The following is a 24,605-nucleotide window of genomic DNA, read 5'->3' as shown; positions in this document are numbered from 1 at the left end:
TCACAGAATATGAATACTGTCCAGTGCAAAGAAGGCGTCCTTGTGTATAAAACTAATCTTGTTTTCTTCAAGATTGCTAAAAAGACAGGACACACGTTTGTGAGGTAACGAATTCGTTTATAGCGTTGTAAATATATTGGTATTAAAAAAAAAGTTAACAAAAATAATAGACTACGGATAGTAAATAAACGTTTAATATTTCGACCAAAACAAATGTCTTATGTTTTCATGGTTATAAATTATTTTCAATTTATACTCGGAAACTGACGATATATATGATAACTTTTTTTAAAGACAACATACATAATTATCTATATAAGTTGTATCAATGTAAATTGTCAGATTTTTTATTTACTGACATGATCAAGGCAAACAATACTTACATTATTTGTGTATTTCCACCCTGAAATGCTCTTGATGGTATGTTTTGTAAGGTGTTTCCGTTTAAAAATCTAGTACATTTTGAACAATACTAATTATAAGGTAGTCTTACATTACATTACATACATTAGTACGTTAGTACTAATGGTACATTAGTTTTATATGAAAATATGATGCACACATTAATTGATGCATGCATTTTAAACTCTATAGTTTGATTGATGTCAAGCCTAGCATAATGTTAATTACGTAGACTATTACATCAAAATTACTGTAAAAAAAAATTACTAAGGGTTTTAAAACAATATGTATTATATCATCGGTAGATTTTTAACCGTCGGTGGTAAAGTTAGTTCCAGGTTCGTCATAACTTTGCGATTTCCGGGTTGCAAACATCATTTCAGCTACCAACTTCAACTCTGTTACCTCTAAATAATCACACTAGCTATAATTACTCGAATATTTTTGTCTCAGTACATAGGTTGGGGACTCCTCAGCATGCATAATTTATGCATAGGTCTCACCCGGGTCTCCAGAGGCGTGGTCTTATTTTTGAGAACCATCCATGTACACTCACTAGAGAGTGAGCGAGCAAACCCTCTAGTAACTTACTAATTGTCATATCGACTCTTTTACTTACATTCCACTTCCGCCTGTAACGTTTTTGAAAGTTCCAGTAGAAATGTGTACAAGGTTATTGTTTGCAATAACTCTATTGAAAGAAGAAGATATCATTATAATGATAATCAATCACAGAAACTTATCATTTAATGGAATTTTTTTTTGGTGTAAATATCTCATTATTCTTGTTAAATGTAGTTCTACTAGAGAGGCACGCATTACAAATATACAGCTCAATCAACACACAATGTATTATCTGGTACAATCTATGTCTAATAAAGTATGTTAGTATATTTTCCATCAGTACCTTTCTGATTACTTACATTCCATAGTTAAGCCTTGTAGTCAATGCAAATGAATTTTCACAAAGCCTTTGAAGGTTGTGGTTATACTGAATATCTCTAAAATATATAAACCAAAAAAAATAAAGAGAGGTCGACATTGACTATTAATAACGATTAAAACACATTTCTGCGATTATGAACTCAATGGTAAGTTAGATTTATTTATTTATTTATAAACTAAAAGTCATAAGTTACAAAATTTACAAAAACAAATTTTTGTTTTTGTTTTAGATTATCGAAAGACATACAAGTACAATGACATTTTAAATACAGATACAGAATTAATAATAACAAACAGTTAAGTAAGTACATCGCAATTACACAGGTTCTCAAGTTGAAGTTTGTATTTAAATACATCCTTTTTGTTGTGTTTTGTACTTATATTTAAATGCATTGTAAGAGGTCGCTTCTTGCAATGATATAGGAAGGTTATTCCATATATTACGGGCTCGCTCGTTAGGCTGAAACCAACAATAAGAATATAACAAAACACGTTTTAGTTGTCGTCCATCTTTATTCATCTCCATCCTTTTACTCTAGAGGGCTCACTTCCGTGTGACAAACCCATCACACACCCCCACTTAAAGAAAGTTTGATATGATTAAACTTATAACTGTTTACTATAACATCTTAAATCCTTTCTTATACAGTAGTTATTTTAACAGGTCGTTGATATGAATTTACTTCAACTGCTTCTTTAAAATTTCACAAGTTCTAATTACTTTAAATCCGTGTATGCCATTAATGCATCACTCTATCACAACTAACATATTATAATTAAATAAACACTTTCAAAATCAACAACACTTTTAAAATCATTTCATGCATGTTTTATCTAAACTCTTGACAAAGCGTCAGCTACAACATTGTCTTTTCCTCTGATATGATGAATTTCCAGATTCATTTTTTGAACTGCTAAACTCCATCTCAACAGGCGTTGATTCTTGTCCTTCATTCTTGCCAAGAACGTTAATGGGTTGTGGTCAGTCCAAACAACAATTGGAAACGGAGTAGATCCAAGATACACTTCAAAGTGCTTTAACGCTGACATCAAAGCTAATGTCTCCTTCTCAACAGTAGAATAACGTTTCTCATGCTGGTTGAATTTTCTCGAGTAGAAACACACAGGCTTGTCAACACCATTCTCGTCTGTTTGCGCAAACACAGCACCAGAACCAACATCACGGGCATCAATCATCAACGAGAACTGTTTATCAAATTGTGGAGCCATCAACACCGGTTCGTTTGATAACATCGCTTTAACTTTAATGAACGCATTATTGCATTCCTCCAACCACACAAAACTCGCATTCTTTTTCAGTAGATTCGTTAATGGAGCTACAAGCGTTGAGAAACTTCTGCAAAAACGTCGAAAAAACCCAGCCATTTCCAAGAAACGCATTAACTCCTGCTTACTCTTTGGAACTGGGAAATCACAGACTGCCTTAATCTTAGCACTTAATGGTTTCACTTTTCCGCAACCAACTTTATGACCTAAGAACACAATTTCTGCACAGGAAAACTCGCTTTTCACCAAATTTACTGTCAACTTTGCAGCTGTCAACCTGTCAAACAATGCCTTAATTCTCTGCACATGAACATCCCATGTATCACTATAAACAACCAAATCGTCTATATAAGCTTCACAGCCCTCCAACCCTGAAATTATACCATTAACCAATCTCTGGAACGTGGCTGGTGCATTCTTTAAACCGAAAGGCATGACTTTATACTGATAAAGACCTATGGGAGTTACAAAAGCTGACACTTCTTTCGCTCGCTCTGTTAAAGGAATTTGCCAGTAACCCTTTAGAAGATCAAATTTACTGACAAACTTAGCACTACCCACACGATCAATACAGTCGTCTATCCTCGGTATGGGATATGAATCTGTAGTAGATTTAGCATTAACCTTCCGATAATCAGTACAAAAACGATACGATTTATCTGGCTTCTGAACTAATATACATGGAGAACTCCAAGCACTGCAACTAGGCTCGATTATATCATTCTTAATCATGTAATCAATCTCATTTTGTAATATCTTCATCTTGAATGGATTTGCTCTATATGAATTTTGTTTTATTGGTGAACAATCAGCTGTCTTAACGCTCCACTAAGTTCGTTCGACCTGGAACATCCGAAAACAACTGCAGATTTCCAAATATCAAACTAACAATTTCAACCTTACGATCACGAGATAAATGACCAACATTCTCTTCAATGTTTGCAAGGGCATCTGAATTACTGAACTTAACACATGTATCAGGATCCCCAAACTCTTCAGAATTATCTTCAACAACACACGTAACTGGTGTTGACGTACAAGTATTACTATTATTTCTCGCTGTGTATGGTTTCAACATGTTTATATGACACAGTCGCTTCTTCTTACGCCTATCTGGAGTATCTAACACATAGTCAACTTCTCCTACTCTTTCTAATACTTTGTAAGGACCAGCAAATCTTGCAGATAATGGTTGACTGGGAAGAGGCAACATAACTAACACTTCATTACCTGAACTAAAGCTTCTCTTTTCTGATTTCCTATCAAACAATCTCTTCATTTTACACTGAGCCTTCACAAGATTCTTTCTAGCCATCTCACGAGCACGATTTAATCGATCACGAAATTCAGGCACATAATCTAGTATCGATACAGACTCTTCTGCATTCCCTAACAGCCTTTCTTTGACTATTGTAAGAAGGCCTCGGACCGAATGACCATACACCAACTCAAATGGGCTAAACCATAAGGACTCTTGCACTGTTTCACGAACAGCAAATAACAATAAGGGAACTCCCTCATCCCATTCCTTTTCACATTGAAAACAATAGGTTTTAATCATATTTTTAAGTGCTTGATGAAATCTCTCAAGTGCCCTTGAAACTGTGGATGGTAAGCACTTGAACTTATATGGGCAACACCTAACTACTCTAAGACTTGTTTAAATATCTTTGACATGAAGTTTGATCCTTGATCGGACTGAACAGCTTTAGGCAATCCTACCCATGTAAAGAATTTTACCAATGATTTAACAACATGCTGTAATACGCCTAAGAGGAATGGCTTCTGGAAACCTATTTGATGCACACATTATTATTATTTTTTTTTTTTTTTTTTTTCTATATTTCATAAAACAGTATACATTACATAACTTGGTTACATTACAAAGTAATACAAAATAATAATAAAGTAACCTTTTTAAGTTACAAAACATATATGGCTATTTTTATACATAAATATCAACAGTCTAGCTATTTTTAAAAACAATGTACTTTTCAATTTCTTTATACCTCTCATATACCGATTTAAAGTGATTTATATGAGGTTTTTGTTCGTTAACTTTGCAGTTATAAATATACAATTTTACAATCAGTATTAAGTAATTAATTGCATGATTATTTCTATGATTTTCAATACCAAAACATATCCTTTCTTTATCTAGAATCACTTTTCTTTTAAACTGTTGTTCAATAATAACTTGTATTTTCCTCCACATGACATCAATTATTTTGCACACATTATTGTTAATAGATACTCATTTCCATTTTTAGTACGTGGTAGTGGTCCCACACAATCAACAATAACTCTTGAAAATGGTTCACCGAATGCAGGAATAGGCTTAAGTGGGGCTACTGGAACCTTTTGATTAGGCTTCCCCCACTACCTGACACGCATGACAGGATTTACAATAGTTAGACACATCTTTTCTAAGACCTGGCCAAAAGAAATGCCTGAGAATTTTGTCTGTTTTATTGACACCTAAATGACCTGAAAGAGGATCATCATGCGCAATACCAATAATATCCCGACGGTATCCACTAGGAATAACTATCTGGTGAATCTCATTCCAAACATCACTACTTGGAATATCTGGTGGCCTCCACTTACGCATAAGTATGCCATCCTTTATATAATAACAAACAGGAACAATAGACAGTTCCTCTACAGAAAGAGCTTGCTGACCAAATGACACCAAATCAGGATCTTTACTCTGCTCTTCCACTAACCTGAACCGATTGAGAACTGTCGGACCGAAATCACACACTTTTGGGTGCTGTTGTTCAGCCTGGGCAGTGTGTGACTCGGGACCTGAACAGACAGCCTCTTGGGAAACGCGAACCGTAATGTCTCCGTAAAAACTATCACATAAGTCAATACTCTCATCCTCATCTATGGTTTTATTTGCCATAGATCGCGTCACCGCACATGATGGAAACACATGTGATAATTCTTTCTCTAAACACACCGTACTTTCGTCTTCAACAGGACTCTTGCACACAACCGGTTCTACTGTCACTCTGTCTCCGGCCAAATCATTCCCCAAAAGGAGTGTGACACCCCATACTGGAAGACTCGGAACGACACCGACAACAAAATCTCCGCTAACAATATCTGTTTCAATCCGAATTACATGAAGTGGGACTTCCTTATAACCCCCTTCAACACCTTGAATGGGTACACAGCAGAAGACTCGTTTGAAAATGACAATGCCGATTCTATTATCAGGGATTGTGACGCCCCTGTGTCTCTTAAGATACGAACTTTACTCAGATTCACATCGTTGATCAATGCTACAGAACCAGTAGAGAGGAAAGGCTTAAATAGCTTTCGCACTTTTTCCGGACCTGAAGATTGGATCAATTTCTCACTTTCATCAACGTCATGACTCTCTGTCACTTTCAACGGGACTGTATTTACTAACGTGTTTGGAAGTGATTGGGGTTTCTTATTATCCCTTTTAGCTTTGCTTTTAAACAGCCAGCAATCTGTCTTTATATGACCCTTTTTCTTGCAGTAAAAACAAGTTCTTACAAATTTACTACTACTATTAACTGTAGTTTTCTGACTTTCGACCTTAGAATCATCAACAAGTTTTGAAACCGATTTGGTATCCACCACCTTGTGCGTGAGCACATAATTATCGGTAACAGAAGCCGCTTTCATTAAATTATCCACTTTCTGCTCCTCTAGATGTGTACGAACTTCAGTAGGGGAACAAGATTTAAACTCCTCAACTAACATAAGCTCGCGAAGCTTTCCAAATTCACCGTTTACTTCTTCCGAACTACACCATCTATCAAAAAGGATCTGCTTCTTACGTGTAAATTCCGTAAATGTTTGATCATAAGGTTTACCTAAGTTCCTAAATTTCTGACGATACGCCTCTGGAACTAACTCATTAGCTGACAAAACAGCAGTTTTAACCGCATCATAGCTTTCACATTGATCATCAGCCAAAGCAGAAAATACCTCTTGGGCTTTACCCATAAGAGCAGTTTGTAACAACACAGTCCAGTGTATAGCAGGCCACTTTAATCTATTAGCAATTTTCTCAAATGCCAAAAAATATGTCTCTACCTCGTCCTCATTAAACTTGGGAACCCATTTAATATTCTGAGTAATCTCTGAATCATTAGGTGTAGAAACCCGTGTGGTGTGATCCATTTGGTTAGCTAATTCTAATTTCCTTAACTCAAATTCATGTTTTTCTATTTTCATTTCTCTTTGAGTTTGCATCTCTATTTATCTTCTTTCAAAAATCAATTTTTCACGTTCCAACTCAATTCTAGCCAACTCGACCTCATTCCCCGCAGTTTTTACGGATTCATGAGTAATTAAACCAACATGATTTCCAATCACATTTATCAAGTCATATTTATTCATGTAATCATTTATAGATGCTCCAACCCTAGTACCTAGGAGTCGGAAACGCTCCTCTGATAGCTGAGCTACCACCTCAATGGACATGCTATCCAAAAATTCTTCGTCAAAATCACTTTCTGTCATAGTTTCTATTCGAAACAAACAAACAAAAACACAGGTTAAAATAATAACCAATATGACGATAATTAAGGCACCAGTAATGAAATACCTGCCAAGCCCACATAGTATCAAACTTACCGTGCGCCGTGGTCTCAATAACTAGACCCCTAAAATCAAAGCCAAACCGACTTCTAGTCTCACAGGCAAGCCTACACAAGCCTAAAACAACAACACAGTGTACTGGCTCGACGACCGCCAAACCTCGTTCGCTATAAAACGCCTCTAAACCTAAAACCAGCTTAGAATAAGCAACTAAAATTACCATCAGTTCGATCTACAACTACAATTCCGTACTTTGTTCCCGGATGACCTCCCAATTTGTTACGGGCTCGCTCGTTAGGCTGAAACCAACAATAAGAATATAACAAAACACGTTGTAGTTGTCGTCCATCTTTATTTATCTCCTTCCTTTTACTCTAGAGGGCTCACTTCCGTGTGACAAACCCATCACACATACTTTCCAACCAGCCACTTGAAGTGACATATTCATTTTGCTAACATTTATCTTGAGTATAACTACATTTAAGGGTTTTGCCAATCGAGTATTATAACCATGTCTATCAATGATTAATTCAACTTGATCTACCAAACGTTGAGGGGCTATGCTATTTGTTTGTTTGTTTGTTTTATCTTTATACTGGGTGACCTCTTCAGTCAAAGACTGATCTCCCAGAGGGCCCAGTTGGTGATCAGTGGCCGTGATGTACTAGTACACCGGGGTAACCCCCTACTCGTCTCGAAAGATGTACTAGGTTCTTTAAAGTGCACACGAGCAAGTTGTGTACACTGGACCTACGGTTTATAGTCCTTATCCGAGAAGACTCATTCTACCACCAGAACCATGGAGTGAGTGAGCCTCGAACCCCTGCCGATGTTATGGCTACGTGATTACGGTTCCACTGTCTTAACCGCTCGGCCACTCACTCACTCACTCACTCACTATGAATGCATTTGTACATCATTCAATATATTGAAAATTCACGCCTCTGTTCAAAGGACTTCCAACCCAGGTCATTGATAATGTCATCCCCTCTGAAGTTTATAAAATCATAGTTTCCTGACGTGATTCTAGCAGCACGTCTTTGTTGTTTCTTTGCAATATCAATAAAACAATATGAGGTATTTCCCCATACTGTAATTCCATAATCAATACAAGGTTCAATAGTAGTTTTGTACAGTATTTCAATTAGTGTTTTAAATAAAAATTTACTCATTTTCCCCAACATTGTTATCTTGTAACCAACAGATTTGTTTATATTAAGTACATGTTGTTCCAGCTTAGGTTATCATTGATTTGCAATCCAAGATATCGCACATTGTTAACTTGTGTTGTTAAATTTTTTGATACCATTAATATTTATATTTAGAGTTGTTATATTAGTTAACTTGTTTCCTCTCTTTTTAATAATCATTTATTTTGTTTTATCAGCATTAATAGTAAGAAGATTTTTTTATACCATTCGGTAATAGAGTTTACTATTTTTGGTAGATCATTATTTATATCATTACCTTTTTTCCCGTAACATATATACAAGTACCATCAGCAAATACATAGTATACCTAGATACCATACTCAATTATGCCATTTATATTATAAACCCAGTACCTAAATAAGGGTATTTGACCGAATCAGCACACTTCAATTAATTGACTTAGTTTACCAACATTCATTTTAGAAATCTACAATTATTGTACCAGAATACTTACATTACTGATAATTGGAGCTTTGCAAAAGTAAAAGGTTCAATAGTATGTATTTGGTTGAACGATATGTCTCTGAAAAATAAAATATTGTAGTGATCTTTAGTATGTAAGAATTAAACAATGTCAATTGTATAGTTTTTGGTTAGTGGTGTTGTGTCGTCGGAGGTCATACAGTAACACTCATATCAATTGTAATAACATACTTACAATTTATTTATGGACGGTGAATCCTTAAAGAGAGTATTGTCTAACGATGTGATGCTGTTATGTTGAATATATCTATTAAAACAAATAAACGAAAGTAATATGCATTTAATAAGACAAAATCGTTAAAAAGCGACGACAATGACTGAAATGAAAATTTACTCCACTAGTCCAGTTCCGTATGTCAAAAAGTGCCTTCGAAATGAAATGATACCTCTTTGAAAAAAAGATTAATATTATTGTTGTTGATTCTGAAAAAAAACCACATATTTATAAACAGATATTCATTCATTTAGAACTGAGACTAATTATTAGGACTAGGCATCAGTGGCTAGTATTGGGCGCACCCAATACAGCCATTCCTGGAAATGTTCGCGTTCGTACCAAATCAAGGTGTTTAAACTTTTGAATTTTACAAAATATTTAACAAGCAAGTCAAAAGAAAGCTAAGATAAATTGATTTTCATTATAATTGATTTTTACCTGACGTATTGTCAGGTAAAATAAAGGCAAAGAATGAGTCAGTGAACGCGGGAGTTGTTTATTTCATTTAAAAATCAAGGGCTCAGTGAGCCCGTGACACGCGCACAGTGTGTACTGACAACAATTGAGCGGGGTTGGTGAAATCTGTCCATAATAGGTTACTTTTCTGTCCATAATAGGTTACTCTCTGTCCATAATAGGGACTAGAGGGCGCTGTTGTTTGTCCATAATAGGTGACTTTCATAATTGGCTGTCCAAAATAGGTGACTTTTTGTCCACAATAGGCGAGTTTATTGGAGTACTGCGCCATCCATTGTGTTGTCCATAATAGGTGATTTTTTTTGCGTACTCGTACGTACGTAGTTTATTTCGCGAGTAGAAGTAATACTAATTTGCTTAATGTTCAGACTTCGAGGCTACCTAGGAGGCCTAATTAGTATAAATATTTAAGTCTTTCTAGCCTAGGCCTAGGCTAGTCCTGTTAGTTAGGCTACCTCTATAGGCCTACTAGCCTAGGCCTAGTCCATTTGTTATTGTCCACTAATAATAATGAAATGTGAAATTTATTCAGCAACAAATAATTTAATTTGAACTTCATTTTAGGTTTGATAGTACGGACAGACATTACGCAACTTACCATACTATTGCAAGTTTAAATAGATCACCAAACGAACCCACACGTTCTTTTACAAAAATAAAAAATACCCCATAATACTCTAATAATAATATTGTGATGGGTTTGTCACACAGAAGTGAGCCCTCTAGAGTAAAAGAGAAGAGATGAATAAAGATGGACGACAACTACAACGTGTTTTGTTATGTTCTTATTGTTGGTTTCAGCCTAACGAGCGAGCCCGTAACAAATTGGGGGGTCATCCGGGAACAAAGTACGGAATTGTAGTTGTAGATCGAACTGATGGTAATTTTAGTTACTTATTCTAAACTGGTTTTAGGTTTAGAGGCGTTTTATAACGAACGAGGTTTGGCGGTCGTCGAGCCAGTACACTGTGTTGTTGTTTTAGGCTTGTGTAGGCTTGCCTATGATACTAGAAGTCTGTTTGGCTTTGATTTTAGGGGTCTAGTTATTGAGACCACGGCGCACGGTAGGTTTAATATTGTGTGGGCTTGGCAGGTATTTCATTACTGGTGCCTTAATTATCGTCATATTGGTTATTATTTTAACCTGTGTTTTTGTTTGTTTGTTTCGAATAGAAACTATGTCAGAAAGTGATTTTGACGAGGAATTTTTGGATGTCCATTGAGGTGGTAGCTCAGCTATCAGAGGAGCGTTTGCGACTCCTAGGTACTAGGGTTGGAGCATCTATAAATGATTCCATGAATAAATATGACTTGATAAATGTGATTGGAAATCATGTTGGTTTAATTACTCATGAATCCGTAAAAACTGCGGGGAATGAGGTCGAGTTGGCTAGAATTGAGTTGGAACGTGAAAAATTGATTTTTGAAAGAAGAAAAATAGAGATGCAAACTCAAAGAGAAATGGAAAAAGAACAAGGCCAACAGCCATTAAGTCGCGTGCTACAATGCATAGTGATACCAGACCGACAGACAAACAGACAGACCGACAGACAGACAGACCGACAGACAGACGGACCGACCGACATAGTGAACTATACTGACCGAAATTACTGAACATGTTTAAAAATGTTGAAATATTTAAAAACATTTATATTTTTTTAATTTACACGTGCGTAGCCTGTCACTTTTGACGTGCTCGTATAACGTAATTTCGAGTTGAAAAGCAAGTCAAGAAAACAGAAATCGGGCAAGAAGAGTGCGCAATAACATTTAACGCGCAGTGCGCGCGCAAAAATCTGCGCACTCATGGCAATTTTGTAAACGCTTAAAATTGCCTGAAACGTACTCTTATTTCATCGAAAATAAATTTTGAAAATTTTAAGCGCGCTTACGCATGCGTTACATGCGCTACGCACGTAATTGTATTGCCATATGATGATTTATGCCCTGAAATTTATGAGTACCAAATTTTATTTAATTGTGATTCATGGTTGTTAAGATATGATTACAAACGTGATTTCGTTAAATCGTGCGTAGACCGCGTAATTTTTTATTGCGCACCGTGAAAACATAACCACATCGATTCCTGGCCATAAGGAATATTCTGTGAAAAATTGACTTAGCTAGATTAAACTGATATCAAGATAAGGTCATAAAGCGATAAAACGCATAGTGATACCGGACCGACAGACAGACAGACCGACCGACAGACCGACAGACAGACAGACAGACCGACCGACCGACATAGTGAACTATAGAGTCGCTTCCACGCGACTAAAAACATGAATTTGAGTTAAGGAAATTAGAATTAGCTAACCAAATGGGTCACACCACACGGGTTTCTACACCTAATGATTCAGAGATTACTCAGAATATTAAATGGGTTCCCAAGTTTAATGAGGACGAGGCAGAGACATATTTTTTAGCTTTTGAGAAAATTGCTAATAGATTAAAGTGGCCTGCTAGACACTGGACTGTGTTGTTACAAACTGCTCTTGTGGGTAAAGCCCAAGAGGTATTTTCTGCATTGGCTGATGATCAATGTGAAAGCTATGATGCGGTTAAAACTGCTGTTTTGTCAGCTTATGAGTTAGTTCCAGAGGCGTATCGTCAGAAATTTAGGAACTTAGGTAAACCTTATGATCAAACGTTTACAGAATTTGCACGTAAGAAGCAGATTCTTGTTGATAGATGGTGTAGTTCGGAAGGAGTAAAGGGTGAATTTGGAAAGCTTCGTGAGCTTATGTTAGTTGAGAAGTTTAAATCTTGTTCCCCTACTGAAGTTCGTACACATCTAGAGGAGCAGAAAGTGGATAATTTAATGAAAGCGGCTTCTGTTGCCGATAATTATGTGCTCACGCACAAGGTGGTGGATACCAAATCGGTTTCCAAATCTGTTGATGATTCTAAGGTCCAAAGTCAGAAAACTACAGTTAATAGTAGTAGTAAATTTGTCAGAACTTGTTTTTACTGCAAGAAAAAGGGTCATATAAAGGCAGATTGCTGGCTGTTTCAAAGCAAATCTAAAGGGGATAATAAGAAACCCCAATCACTTCCAAACACGTTAGTAAATACAGTCCCGTTGAAAGTGACAGCGAGTCATGACGTTGATGAATGTGAGAAGTTGATCCAATCTTCAGGTCCGGAAAAAGTGCGAAAGCTATTTAAGCCTTTCCTCTCTACTGGTTCTGTAGCATTGATCAACGATGTGAATCTGAGTAAAGTTCGTGTCTTAAGAGACACAGGGGCGTCACAATCCCTGATAATAGAATCAGCATTGTCATTTTCAAACGAGTCTTCTGCTGGAGCAAGTGTGCTCATTCAAGGTGTTGAAGGGGGTTATAAGGAAGTCCCACTTCATGTAATTCGGATTGAAACAGATATTGTTAGCGGAGATTTTGTTGTCGGTGTCGTTCCGAGTCTTCCAGTATGGGGTGTCACACTCCTTTTGGGGAATGATTTGGCCGGAGACAGAGTGACAGTAGAACCGGTTGTGTGCAAGAGTCCTGTTGAAGACGAAAGCACGGTGTGTTTAGAGAAAGAATTATCACATGTGTTTCCATCATGTGCGGTGACGCGATCTATGGCAAATAAAATCATAGATGAGGATGAGAGTATTGACTTATGTGATAGTTTTTACGGAGACATTACGGATCGCGTTTCCCAAGAGGCTGTGTTCTCAGGTCCCGAGTCACACACTGCCCAGGCTGAACAACAGCACCCAAAAGTGTGTGATTTCGGTCCGACAGTTCTCAATCGGTCCAGGTTAGTGGAAGAGCAGAGTAAAGATCCTGATTTGGTGTCATTTGGTCAGCAAGCTCTTTCTGTAGAGGAAATGTTTATTGTTCCTGTTTGTTATTATATAAAGGATGGCATACTTATGCGTAAGTGGAGGCCACCAAATATTCCAAGTAGTGATGTTTGGAATGAGATTCACCAGATAGTTATTCCTAGTGGATACCGTCAGGATATTATTGGTATTGCGCATGATGATCCTCTTTCAGGGCATTTAGGTGTCAATAAAACGGTAGACAAAATTCTCAGGCATTTCTTTTGGTCAGGTCTTAGAAAAGATGTGTCTAACTATTGTAAATCCTGTCATGCGTGTCAGGTAGTGGGGAAGCCTAATCAAAAGGTTCCAGTAACCCCACTTAAGCCTATTCCTGCATTCGGTGAACCATTTTCAAGGGTTATTGTTGATTGTGTGGGTCCATTACCACGTACTAAAAATTGAAATGAGTATCTATTAACAATAATGTGTGCATCAAGTAGGTTTCCAGAAGCGATTCCTCTTAGGCGTATTACAGCTAAGAATGTTGTTAAAGCATTGGTAAAATTCTTTACATGGGTAGGATTGCCTAAAGCTGTTCAGTCCGATCAAGGATCAAACTTCATGTCAAAGATATTTAAACAAGTCTTAGAGCAGTTAGGTGTTGCCCATATAAGTTCAAGTGCTTACCATCCACAGTCTCAAGGGGCACTTGAGAGATTTCATCAAACACTTAAGAATATGATTAAAACCTATTGTTTTCAATGTGAAAAGGAATGGGATGAGGGAGTTCCCTTATTGTTATTCGCTGTTCGTGAAACAGTGCAAGAGTCCTTAGGGTTTAGCCCATTTGAGTTGGTGTATGGTCATTCGGTCCGAGGCCCTCTTAAAATAGTCAAAGAAAGGCTGTTAGGGTATGCAGAAGAGTCTGTATCGATACTAGATTATGTGTCTGAATTTCGTGATCGATTAAATCGTGCTCGTGAGATGGCTAGAAAGAATCTTGTGAAGGCTCAGGGTAAAATGAAGAGATTGTTTGATAGGAAATCAGAAAAGAGAAGCTTTAATTCAGGTGATGAAGTGTTAGTTATGTTGCCTCTTCCCAGTCAACCATTATCTGCAAGATTTGCTGGTCCTTACAAAGTATTAGAAAGAGTAGGAGAAGTTGACTATGTGTTAGATACTCCAGATAGGCGTAAGAAGAAGCGACTGTGTCATATAAACATGTTGAAACCATACACAGCGAGAAATAAAAGTGATACCTGTACGTCAACACCAGTTGCGTGTATTTCAGGGTTGGAGGGCTGTGAAGCTTATATAGACGATTTGGTTGTTTATAGTGATACATGGGATGTCCATTTGCAGAGAATTAAGGCATTGTTTGACAGGTTGACAGCTGCGAAGTTGACAGTAAATTTGGTGAAAAGCGAGTTTTCCTGTGCAGAAATTGTGTTCTTAGGTCATAAAGTTGGTTGCGGAAAAGTGAAACCATTAAGTGCTAAGATTAAGGCAGTCTGTGATTTCCCAGTTCCAAAGAGTAAGCAGGAGTTAATGCGGTTCCTGGGAATGGCTGGGTTTTATCGACGTTTTTGCAGAAGTTTCTCAACGCTTGTAGCTCCATTAACGAATCTGCTGAAAAAGAATGCAAGTTTTGTGTGGTTGGAGGAATGCAATAATGCGTTCATTAAAGTTAAAGCGATGTTATCAAACGAACCGGTGTTGATGGCTCCACAATTTGATAAACAGTTCTCGTTGATGATTGATGCCAGTGATGTTGGTTCTGGTGCTGTGTTGGCGCAAACAGACGAGAATGGTGTTGACAAGCCTGTGTGTTTCTACTCAAGAAAATTCAACCAGCATGAGAAACGTTATTCTACTGTTGAGAAGGAGACATTGGCTTTGATGTCAGCGTTAAAGCACTTTGAAGTGTATCTTGGATCTACTCCAGTTCCAATTGTAGTTTGGACTGACCACAACCCATTAACGTTCTTGGCAAGAATGAAGGACAAGAATCAACGCTTGTTGAGATGGAGCTTAGCAGTTCAAGAAATGAATCTGGAAATTCATCATATCAGAGGAAAAGACAATGTTGTAGCTGACGCTTTGTCAAGAGTTTAGATAAAACTTGCATGAAATGATTTTAAAAGTGTTGGTGATTTTAAAAGTGTTTATTTAATTATAATATGTTAGTTGTGATAGAGTGATGCATTAATGGCATACACGGATTTAAAGTAATTAGAACTTGTGAAATTTTAAAGAAGCAGTTGAAGTAAATTCATATCAACGACCTGTTAAAATAACTACTGTATAAGAAAAGATTTAAGATGTTATAGTAAACCGTTATAACTTTAATCATATCAAACTTTCTTTAAGTGGGGGTGTGTGATGGGTTTGTCACACAGAAGTGAGCCCTCTAGAGTAAAAGAGAAGAGATGAATAAAGATGGACGACAACTACAACGTGTTTTGTTATGTTCTTATTGTTGGTTTCAGCCTAACGAGCGAGCCCGTAACAATATTGATAAAGTTTTATTTTTTTAAGATAATGAAATGTAAACTGTTATTTTTATAAATGCATTGGTGTTTCAATGTATTGTTGTATTTTTTTTTCTTTGGACTTATTTTGTTTTGTTAACAGTAATAATAAAAATCAATTTAATATTGAAAAAGACATCACAGTTCAGCACTTCATTTCGTCATTTTAGGTCCTCCCCTATTTCAAAATTCTGGATCCACATAGCTCAATGACAAACCATCCCAGTCTAAAGTGGATCAACAGCAGCACATCTCATCCATTTATTATATTGTTTAATTAAATGAATCAATTTTAATGTTTAATACTAATAAGAAATACGACAATAAATCAAGTTTACATACACGCTGTGTACAATCAACACCTTTGTCCTGTATTCAGAACAGTTTATTCAAAATCTAAATCACATTTAAAAAATACTGAATTATATTATTTTTAAAAGTGTAAAAACATGGTTAAACTACAATTTAAAAAATAGCAAGGATAAATAAAATAGTTAAAAAAGAAATCCAAACAATTACAGAACGATATGCTGCGTCGCCATACAAAAGAGACACAATTAAGGATATCCCAGTCTCAGATTTGTCCCTTTCTATTAATGATGCATTATTTTTTGAAATGTTGCTCTTAGGAATAAGAGGCAAAACAATTTCGTTCTCCTCAAGGTTAAAAAAAGAAAATGAAAAGCGAGAAAAAGAATTAGAAGATAAAATTAATGTAATTGAAAGAAAGATGGATGAACTTCAAATTGGTCCAGAAATGGACAACAATATTGAAGAGCTAAATTCCATAAAGATTGAATTACAACAATTACGTATGGTTAAAATTGAAGGGATCATGCTGAGATCGCGAGCTCAGTTGGTGGAACAAGGGGAAAAACCATCTTCTTTCTTCCTTAATTTGGAGAAAAAAAAGATTGTAAATAAAAGTTTGAATAAAATTAGGAGGGAAATGGGTCAGGATATAACTGATAATAAACAAATTATAAAGAATGTAGAAAGTTATTATAACAAATTGTACAAAAACAAAGACGTTAAAATTGATCTTGTAACTATGAAAACAATATTTGAAAAAAATAGTATGACAAAATTATCACAAAAACAAAAGGAGGAAATTGAAGGGCCATTAACAATTGATGAAATATTACAAGTTCTTAAAAATATGAAAAACAATAAAAGTCCCGGACAAGATGGTTTCTCCGCCGAATTCTTTAAATTTTTCTGGATTAATATTAGTGGTTATTTAGTTAGAATGCTCGATTGGGTGTATAAGAACGGAAAACTATCTCAATCTCAACAAATTGGAATCATAACGCTTATACCTAAACCGAATAAACCAAGGGACCTTCTAAAAAATTGGCGACCTATATCACTATTAAGCATCACCTATAAGTTAGCGTCTGGATGTATAGCTAATCGAATAAAGAATGTATTAAGTCATATTATAAGTAGAGAGCAAAACGGTTTTATGCCAGATAGATTTATTGGCGAAAATATTAGACTAATGAATGACATTATATGTCTTAGTGAACAGTTAAAGATTCCCGGTATGCTATTATTAATTGACTTCGAAAAAGCCTTCGACTCTGTTTCACATATATTCATTGATAGAGCCATGGAAATGTTTAACTTTGGCGAGTCTATTAGAAGGTGGATTACAATTTTTTATTCGGAAATGTATTCCTCAGTTAATGTTAACGGTGCTATGTCAAATCGTTTTAAAATTGAAAGAGGCTGTAGACAAGGAGACCCTCTTTCTCCATATATTTTTATAATTTGTGCAGAAATATTGAATAATTTAATAAAGCAAAACAAACTAATTAAGGGAGTTAAAATTAGAGATGAGGAATATACAATATCTCAATATGCAGACGACACTACCATTATACTTGATGGGTCTGAAGCATCACTGCATGCAACACTCGATACACTGGATACATACGAGAGTATTTCCGGTTTAAGAATAAATGAAGAAAAAACAAAAGTTGTATGGATAGGTAGTAAGAGAGGTAGCAATGTAAGGTTAAAAACAAGAAAAAAGATAAACTGGATAGGCAATGCCATATTTTCAATTTTAGGTATTGACTTTTCATTAGATGCAGTTCAAATGATTAATGTAAACTATGAAAGAGTGTTTTTAACGATAGAGCGTATGATAAACCAATGGTCTAAACGAAACTTGACAGTAATTGGTAAAATAACTATTATTAAATCACTCTTGTTACCAAAACTCATTCATATGATCATGTCCTTACCGAACCCATCAAATGAATACGTAGTACGTCTTAATAATTTATTTTTTCGTTTTATTTGGCAAAACAAACCTGATAAAATAAACCGGCATCAGATGAAAAGTGATTACTTACATGGTGGATTAAGAATGGTAGATTTGAACTTTTTTTTTATGTCATTAAAAATAACTTGGTTGCGTAGAATTTTCAACAATAAATCCGAAGACAACCCAATATTTAAGCTATTTAAGTACATAACAAATTTGTCTAACTCTATGCAACTTGAAACGAATTGTAAACGTCTGTCCAGCATTAGAGATAATGTTAAAATTCTCTTCTGGAAAGAGGTAATAGATGCATGGAGTAATTTTATTTCTATTCATTATCCAAAGTCTGTTGACGAGCTATTACGAATGCAAATTTGGAATAATGAAGTAATAAGAATAGGCAACGAATGTATAAGATATGGAAATTGGGAAAAAGCAGGTATTTTGTTTGTTAATGATTTGTTTAACAGCAATGGGCAATTTATGAATAAAAAAGAAGTCGAAGATACCTATGGTATTAAGATAAATTATATAAAATTAATAGGATTAAAAAGGCTTCTTAGGGAAAAATTTAACAATTTAATGATATGTGAAATTAAAAAAACAGTTTTGCCAGATATTCCATTTCACATAAAAGTACTCTTTCAACAAAGAAAGGGATGTCGTATTTTTTATGATGTTTTAAATAACTCAATGTTTAAATCATGGAAAGCACAAAAGAAATGGGCAGAAAATAAATTTGTATTCAATAACGAACAATGGAAAACAATCTACCTAGCTCCACATACGTGTACAATGAATATTGCTTTAATATATTTTCAATATAAAATTGTAAATAGAATAATTGCAACAAATGAACAATTATTTAAAATGAATATAAAAGAAACTTCAATGTGCTCATTTGGAGATGGTAAAATTGAAACCATTCAGCATTTGTTCTGTAATTGTCCAATAGTAAAAAGGATATGGAACCTCCTCCAGGAAAAAATTTCAGAAAAAACTGGAGTGCAATTTATTTTTAGTAAAGAGAGCATAATTTTCGGATACCAAGATGCGCATCAGTTTTTTAATTTAAAAGCCATTAATGCAATTATTCTAATTGTAAAATCATTTATTTATAAATGTAAACTAGTTAAATGTAAGCCAACTATCAAAATGGTTATGAACGAGTTAAAAAGGTTTTATGAAACAGAAAAATTTCTTTATCATCAGAATTTTGAGGACAGTATTTTTAATAGAAAATGGATAAAATTAGAAGAATTTATAAATCAAATATAAAATGGTTTATAGAGTAGAATAATTTTTATGAACCTTTATTTAATTTGTTAGATGGATATCTTTGTTGTTTTTGTTTGTTGCTTTTTATTTTAATTTTTTATTTGATTATGTTTTTCCTTTGTAATGTATTATATGATGAAATAAAAAAAAAAAAAAATAAAAATAAATAAATAAAATGCACCATAATGATTTTGTTTATTACTATAATTATTGATCGATGATTATGATCAAAAATAATATGTTGAAGTGATGTACTTTTTCATTTCAGCAGCATACTGTATATGAGCAGAATATCAAACATCTGTATGCCTATAATAAAAAAAAGGTATTGTATAATGCAAGAAACTCCAATCTTAGTAATGCTGAGACAAATTTTCATGTTGTATGGTGGGAAACAGTTATGTTTAAATATTTTATTGCATTTAAAAAAAAGATATGTAGGATTGTTTTACTAAATTTAAGTTTATACCAGTTGTTAGAGTCAATTATTACCATACTCACTATATGAAAACTGATATTAAATGTTTTAAAGACAAATGCTTTATTGAATGAATGCTTTAATAATATAACATTCAATTAAATTTTGAAATATTGTCTGCATGAATTTGTTAGTGGATTTATCTATTCTTTGTACTGTGATTGTAATGTTTATAATGAATGGAAATAAAAAAAAAATATCTACTTTTAATTTCTTAGCAATTCAAATGAATAGAATATTTCAAATCAGAATGTTAAAAATTAATTTTCATGTATTGTCAGTTTTTCTACTACGGTACTGATAAAATTCAGTTTGTCTCTCTGAAAATGTTTGACTAAATTGTATCCTTCTTTTCCGAAGATTACTTTTGCAAACAAATACTTTTTCTAAATAGGCTTCTTCTTGGGATTTTACAGTATCTTGGTCATATTGAAAAATGTCCTAAAAGATGTAGGCCTAGTGGGTTGTATGTAAAGTATTTTTCTTCAATTGTAGGTTGGGCCTATCTGTTACTTACCCTAGTTAATAGAAATGTCCATGCTACTGTACTATAACATTGATCAGAAGATACACTGTACCAGCCCACGAATTTCACGTCGGCAATCGGCAATTGCCGACCTTATTGCCGACCTTAAATTGTCAGAGGACGGCAAGAGATTGCCGACCTAGAAACTAGGCTAGATCCCTCCTTTCAAGCCTCCTAGCAACAACATGGTACTTTAAGGGATCGTATCATTGAAATATTAACAGGCATATTCACCACCATGTTGTGTTTAGTTAACAAACCATAGAATTAAGATGATCCCTGAATTCACTCAACCATTACATCATTTTGTGTGTGAGCTGCATGCTTTCCTCCTATCAAAACCAAGCTGGCTGGGCACAGCGCTGTGCGACAGACCTGTGTAGGGGAATACCCTGTTATGCCAAGCAAGCAACTATCCTCTGTGTACGGCTAGCTCCAGAACCATGATGTTCAGCAATTATCAAATAGAATTTATCTTGTAAATTTTAGTGTTAGGTTTTTATATTTTAGTTAATTTTGCTAGTTCTTTTTGCATAACATATAGCTAGGGAGGCTAGGCCTAGCTAGCCCTTTAGGTTAGCAAGAGGTTAGGCCTTGGTGAATTTTCTATTTTTAGAACTGCCGAGACTGCCGACCTTGGCGAATTTAAGGTCGGCAATTTTTTGCCGACCTTCTTTTTTCTGAATTTCGTGGGCTGCTGTACACAATCTTTGATACATGCAAAAAACATGGGAAAAATTGAGATTTAAATAGATGACATAATTAATAACATACAGTAACAATAGCTCTGGCTCTACTATACTGCCAACCTACTAACTGTCCGAACTGTCTGGATAAGACTCATTCATTCAAAAAATAATTTAAAAAAACAAAAAGGTCAATCTAGCAATCTAGATGTCTGTGATTTGAAGACAAACTACCAATAGGTCTAGTAGACTAGGCTAGTAGTAGCTGATTTCAGTCTTTAAAGTATAGTAGTGGGCGGTGGTGGCAGTGGTATTAGTAAAAGACTGTATAGTGACTAGTCCGCCAGACCTGACCTGCAGTTAGGCAGTATAGTTACGAGTAATCTGTAAAATATTCATATTAAAATAATAAAAAAACAGATAATGAGGATAGGCCTAATGGTTTGTAGTAGGAAACCTATCTACCTAATATGAGCCCATGTCATTTTTATTCCTACTGTAGCAGGGAGGTACCCCCTGCTGTAAGGTAGGCCTAGAAAAAAAAAGCTCACATTTCATTAGTAATAGTGGACAATAACAAATGGACTCCAGCTAGGCCTAAGCTAGTAGTAGTACTATCTATGCCTGAGGTAGCCTAACTCTAAAACAGGACTAGCCTAGGCCCTAGCGGCTAGAGAGACTTAAATAATTATACTAATTAGGCCTCCTACTAGCTAGGCCTACAGTAGGTAGCCTTGAAGTTTGAAGAGAAAGCAAATTAGTATTAACTAATAATACTATTACTTCTACTCTCGAATAAACTACGTACGTACGATCGAGTACGCCAACAAAATCACCTATTATGGACAACACAATGGATGGCGCACTACTCCAATAAACTCGCCTATTATGGACAAACAACAGCGCCCTCTAGTCCCTATTATGGACAGAAAGTTCCCTATTATGGACAGAAAAGTAACCTATTATGGACAGATTTCACCAACCCTATTGCAACAATTGGACATGCCATCCGATAACATCGAGGGCGAATGACTTTACTATGTAAAGTGTGTTTTTTCAGGGTCCGGTTTCTATAATAATATATGACAAGTTTGTTACCAAATACGATGACATATTATTACAAACATACATTCTAATCTATTAGGTAAAAGTAAAAGCAATAAATGTAGCTGCTATAGTAGTTAGGAACTACACTGTTAACGTATTGTTTAGTTCAATGAATCAAACAAATTTTAAATAGAAAATTAAAGTATGACTATTAAACATGAATGAAAAAAATAATGCTTCTGATCTGAGATTATTTCACTATCTATTGTAATATATAACATCAATAACATTAAACATTGAAATAATATCATTGTAACGTACACATTATAAAGTCTTGGAAGATCATTAAATGCTGTTGATATGTCTGTCAGCAGGTTGTATGCTGCATATCTGAAAGATTATTAATATTTAGATTGATTAACATCTATACTCTATTAAAATCAATTATTATGTAAATGTTATGTAAATCGAAGTAGTAAAATGTATTGCCCCCAAAAACATAAACAATTAAGATTATTAAAATCAGACTTGGTGTAGTTTTAATAAAAATAAAAAAATAAAAATGCACATATAAAACGACAAAATAAATCGTTAAATTCAATCAAAAACCATTGATTGGCAGCCAATTTGACTATGTTTTGCTTTAAATTACAGTTTTTTCAGGTAAATATATATTTTGGGTCAAAGTGAATAACTGTCTGAATGTGACATTAAAATGGCATATTCATCAAACAATTTTTTTTAAAGGAAAATAGGCCTATATATTTAAGTACTAACATCGATGCATGCTTAAAAACCATGATAGAAAAATTAAAATCAGATTATGACATTATAGACAATAAAATATTACAATGGATTTAAGTTATACACAATAATGTTTATAAGCTGAATGAGGATACGGTTTGCTTTGAATGGTTGACTGTTCCATTTAACAAGGCGGAACCAAGGCAGTTCTCAGATTTTGACAAAAGAGTCGCAAGTCTCAATATTTAAAAATAATCTGAGGATGCAAAAACCATTTTAACAGAACGTGATACAAATTAAACCAATCAAATGACGAGGGCACTCAACAATAATTACTGATGACTTTAATATTAATATCATAATACTTAGGCTACAGAATATCTTTTTCAAAAATAATACTTACACACTTTGGATTGACTTCGGAAACGAGGGTAGTCTTCTAAGTGAATTGTTATTAATTCCTCTGAAAATAACATGTTATGATACAATGTTTTAAAAACAGATTATATATTGATAAATAACCGCCGAAAATGTTTTTTGAAATCATGCAACAATACCTACTAAATAATATTACAATTGCAGTGAATGCTAATTAAATTGTTATGAAACTTTAAGCTCCGGTAATTTTAACAACGTATCGTCATTAATTGCTCTCAGGTTGTTGTCACTCATGTATCTATATAAATTGAAATCAAAGAGAGTGAAACAACTCTTCTTTGCGTCATATACAATTTAGATTTTTAAAGATTATAAAGTTGTTGGTAATTAACTTTACACCACGGTCTCCACCTTTAGGTCTCATTGTACGACACATGAAAACTACATCGGTATAAAGTAACAATCCTACAGTCCTTCTAACCTTAGTCCCACATTCCACTTGATTTCATGAATATTTTATGTAATAATTGATTCAATAACTTACAGATAGTACGTATTTATTGGAATTCCAACTGGCCATTCATTTAGTCCTCGGTAGCTACAATTCACGGTTCGTGTTCTTTCTGTACATTCACAAACTGTCTCAAAACTAGCATCGTTACTTGTTCTACATGCAACCTTAACACCAATTGACCAATTCACATATAAAAACAACAATACCATCAAGAAGTTATAAGACATCATTGTAACAAAAGGTAAAGAGTAGTTACATACGTCTTACACTGTTTAACCGTATTGACTGGTTAAGGTGATCATTATCAATGTCCATATATGTTACAGAATAAGGAAACACCGTTTATATTTCTCAGGTGAATAATCATTGTAAACATTGCAATTAAACTGTATTCAATTCTGGTATTGTACTCACACTCATTGTTTAAAATGGAAAGTATAGCTGATACTTATTTCTCCTTGATTTAATCAAATATGAGGTATTACAGAATAAAATCACATAATAATACTCTCTTGGTGTCCGCTTCCTACCGATCCAGTATCAGGGGAATAGTCAGTGTAGTGTTCAGCTTTAACAACGTTTAACCATTAAAAAAAACACATTTCTCAATGTTTAAAGATTTCAATGTATACTATATTTAATTAGTTGTACTAAGCGAATTAAGAATAACTATGATAATCAATTTTGTTTATTACAAATACAAAAATATTATATATCTATATATATATATATATAAATCAATGATGTTGCGTAGCACTGTGTAAATTATA

At 34.6% G+C, this 24,605-nt stretch overlaps 1 protein-coding gene across 1 annotated transcript; it reads right to left on the bottom strand.

Annotated features, from left to right (window-relative positions):
* LOC140043837 (tsukushi-A-like) lies at positions 1–24,076 on the bottom strand. Its single transcript, XM_072088315.1, has 9 exons — positions 23,866–24,076; positions 23,347–23,406; positions 22,521–22,589; positions 9,088–9,159; positions 8,884–8,952; positions 1,326–1,403; positions 1,022–1,093; positions 384–452; positions 1–76 (listed from the first exon to the last, which is right to left on the bottom strand). Exons 1-9 carry the CDS (start codon positions 24,063–24,065, stop codon positions 1–3), a joined length of 765 nt encoding a protein of 254 aa, XP_071944416.1. The 5' UTR covers positions 24,066–24,076.
* Between the last annotated feature and the right edge of the window lie 529 nt (positions 24,077–24,605).

This window comes from Antedon mediterranea, chromosome 1, assembly GCF_964355755.1.
Source record: "Antedon mediterranea chromosome 1, ecAntMedi1.1, whole genome shotgun sequence".
In the NCBI taxonomy this organism is placed as follows: domain Eukaryota; kingdom Metazoa; phylum Echinodermata; class Crinoidea; order Comatulida; family Antedonidae; genus Antedon; species Antedon mediterranea.
Note: the sequence above shows the minus strand (reverse complement) of the source record. Positions and strands in the feature narration are given on the sequence as shown.

Coding starts and splice junctions, on each gene's coding strand:
- LOC140043837 (XM_072088315.1), bottom strand. CDS start 24,065: ATGATGTCTTATAACTTCTTGATGGTATTGTTGTTTTTATATGTGAAT. Junction 8,953..9,087: donor TCACCGTCCATAAATAAATT/GTAAGTATGTTA, acceptor TTTATTTTTCAG/AGACATATCGTTCAACCAAA. Junction 453..1,021: donor GTTACAGGCGGAAGTGGAAT/GTAAGTAAAAGA, acceptor AAAATGTACTAG/ATTTTTAAACGGAAACACCT.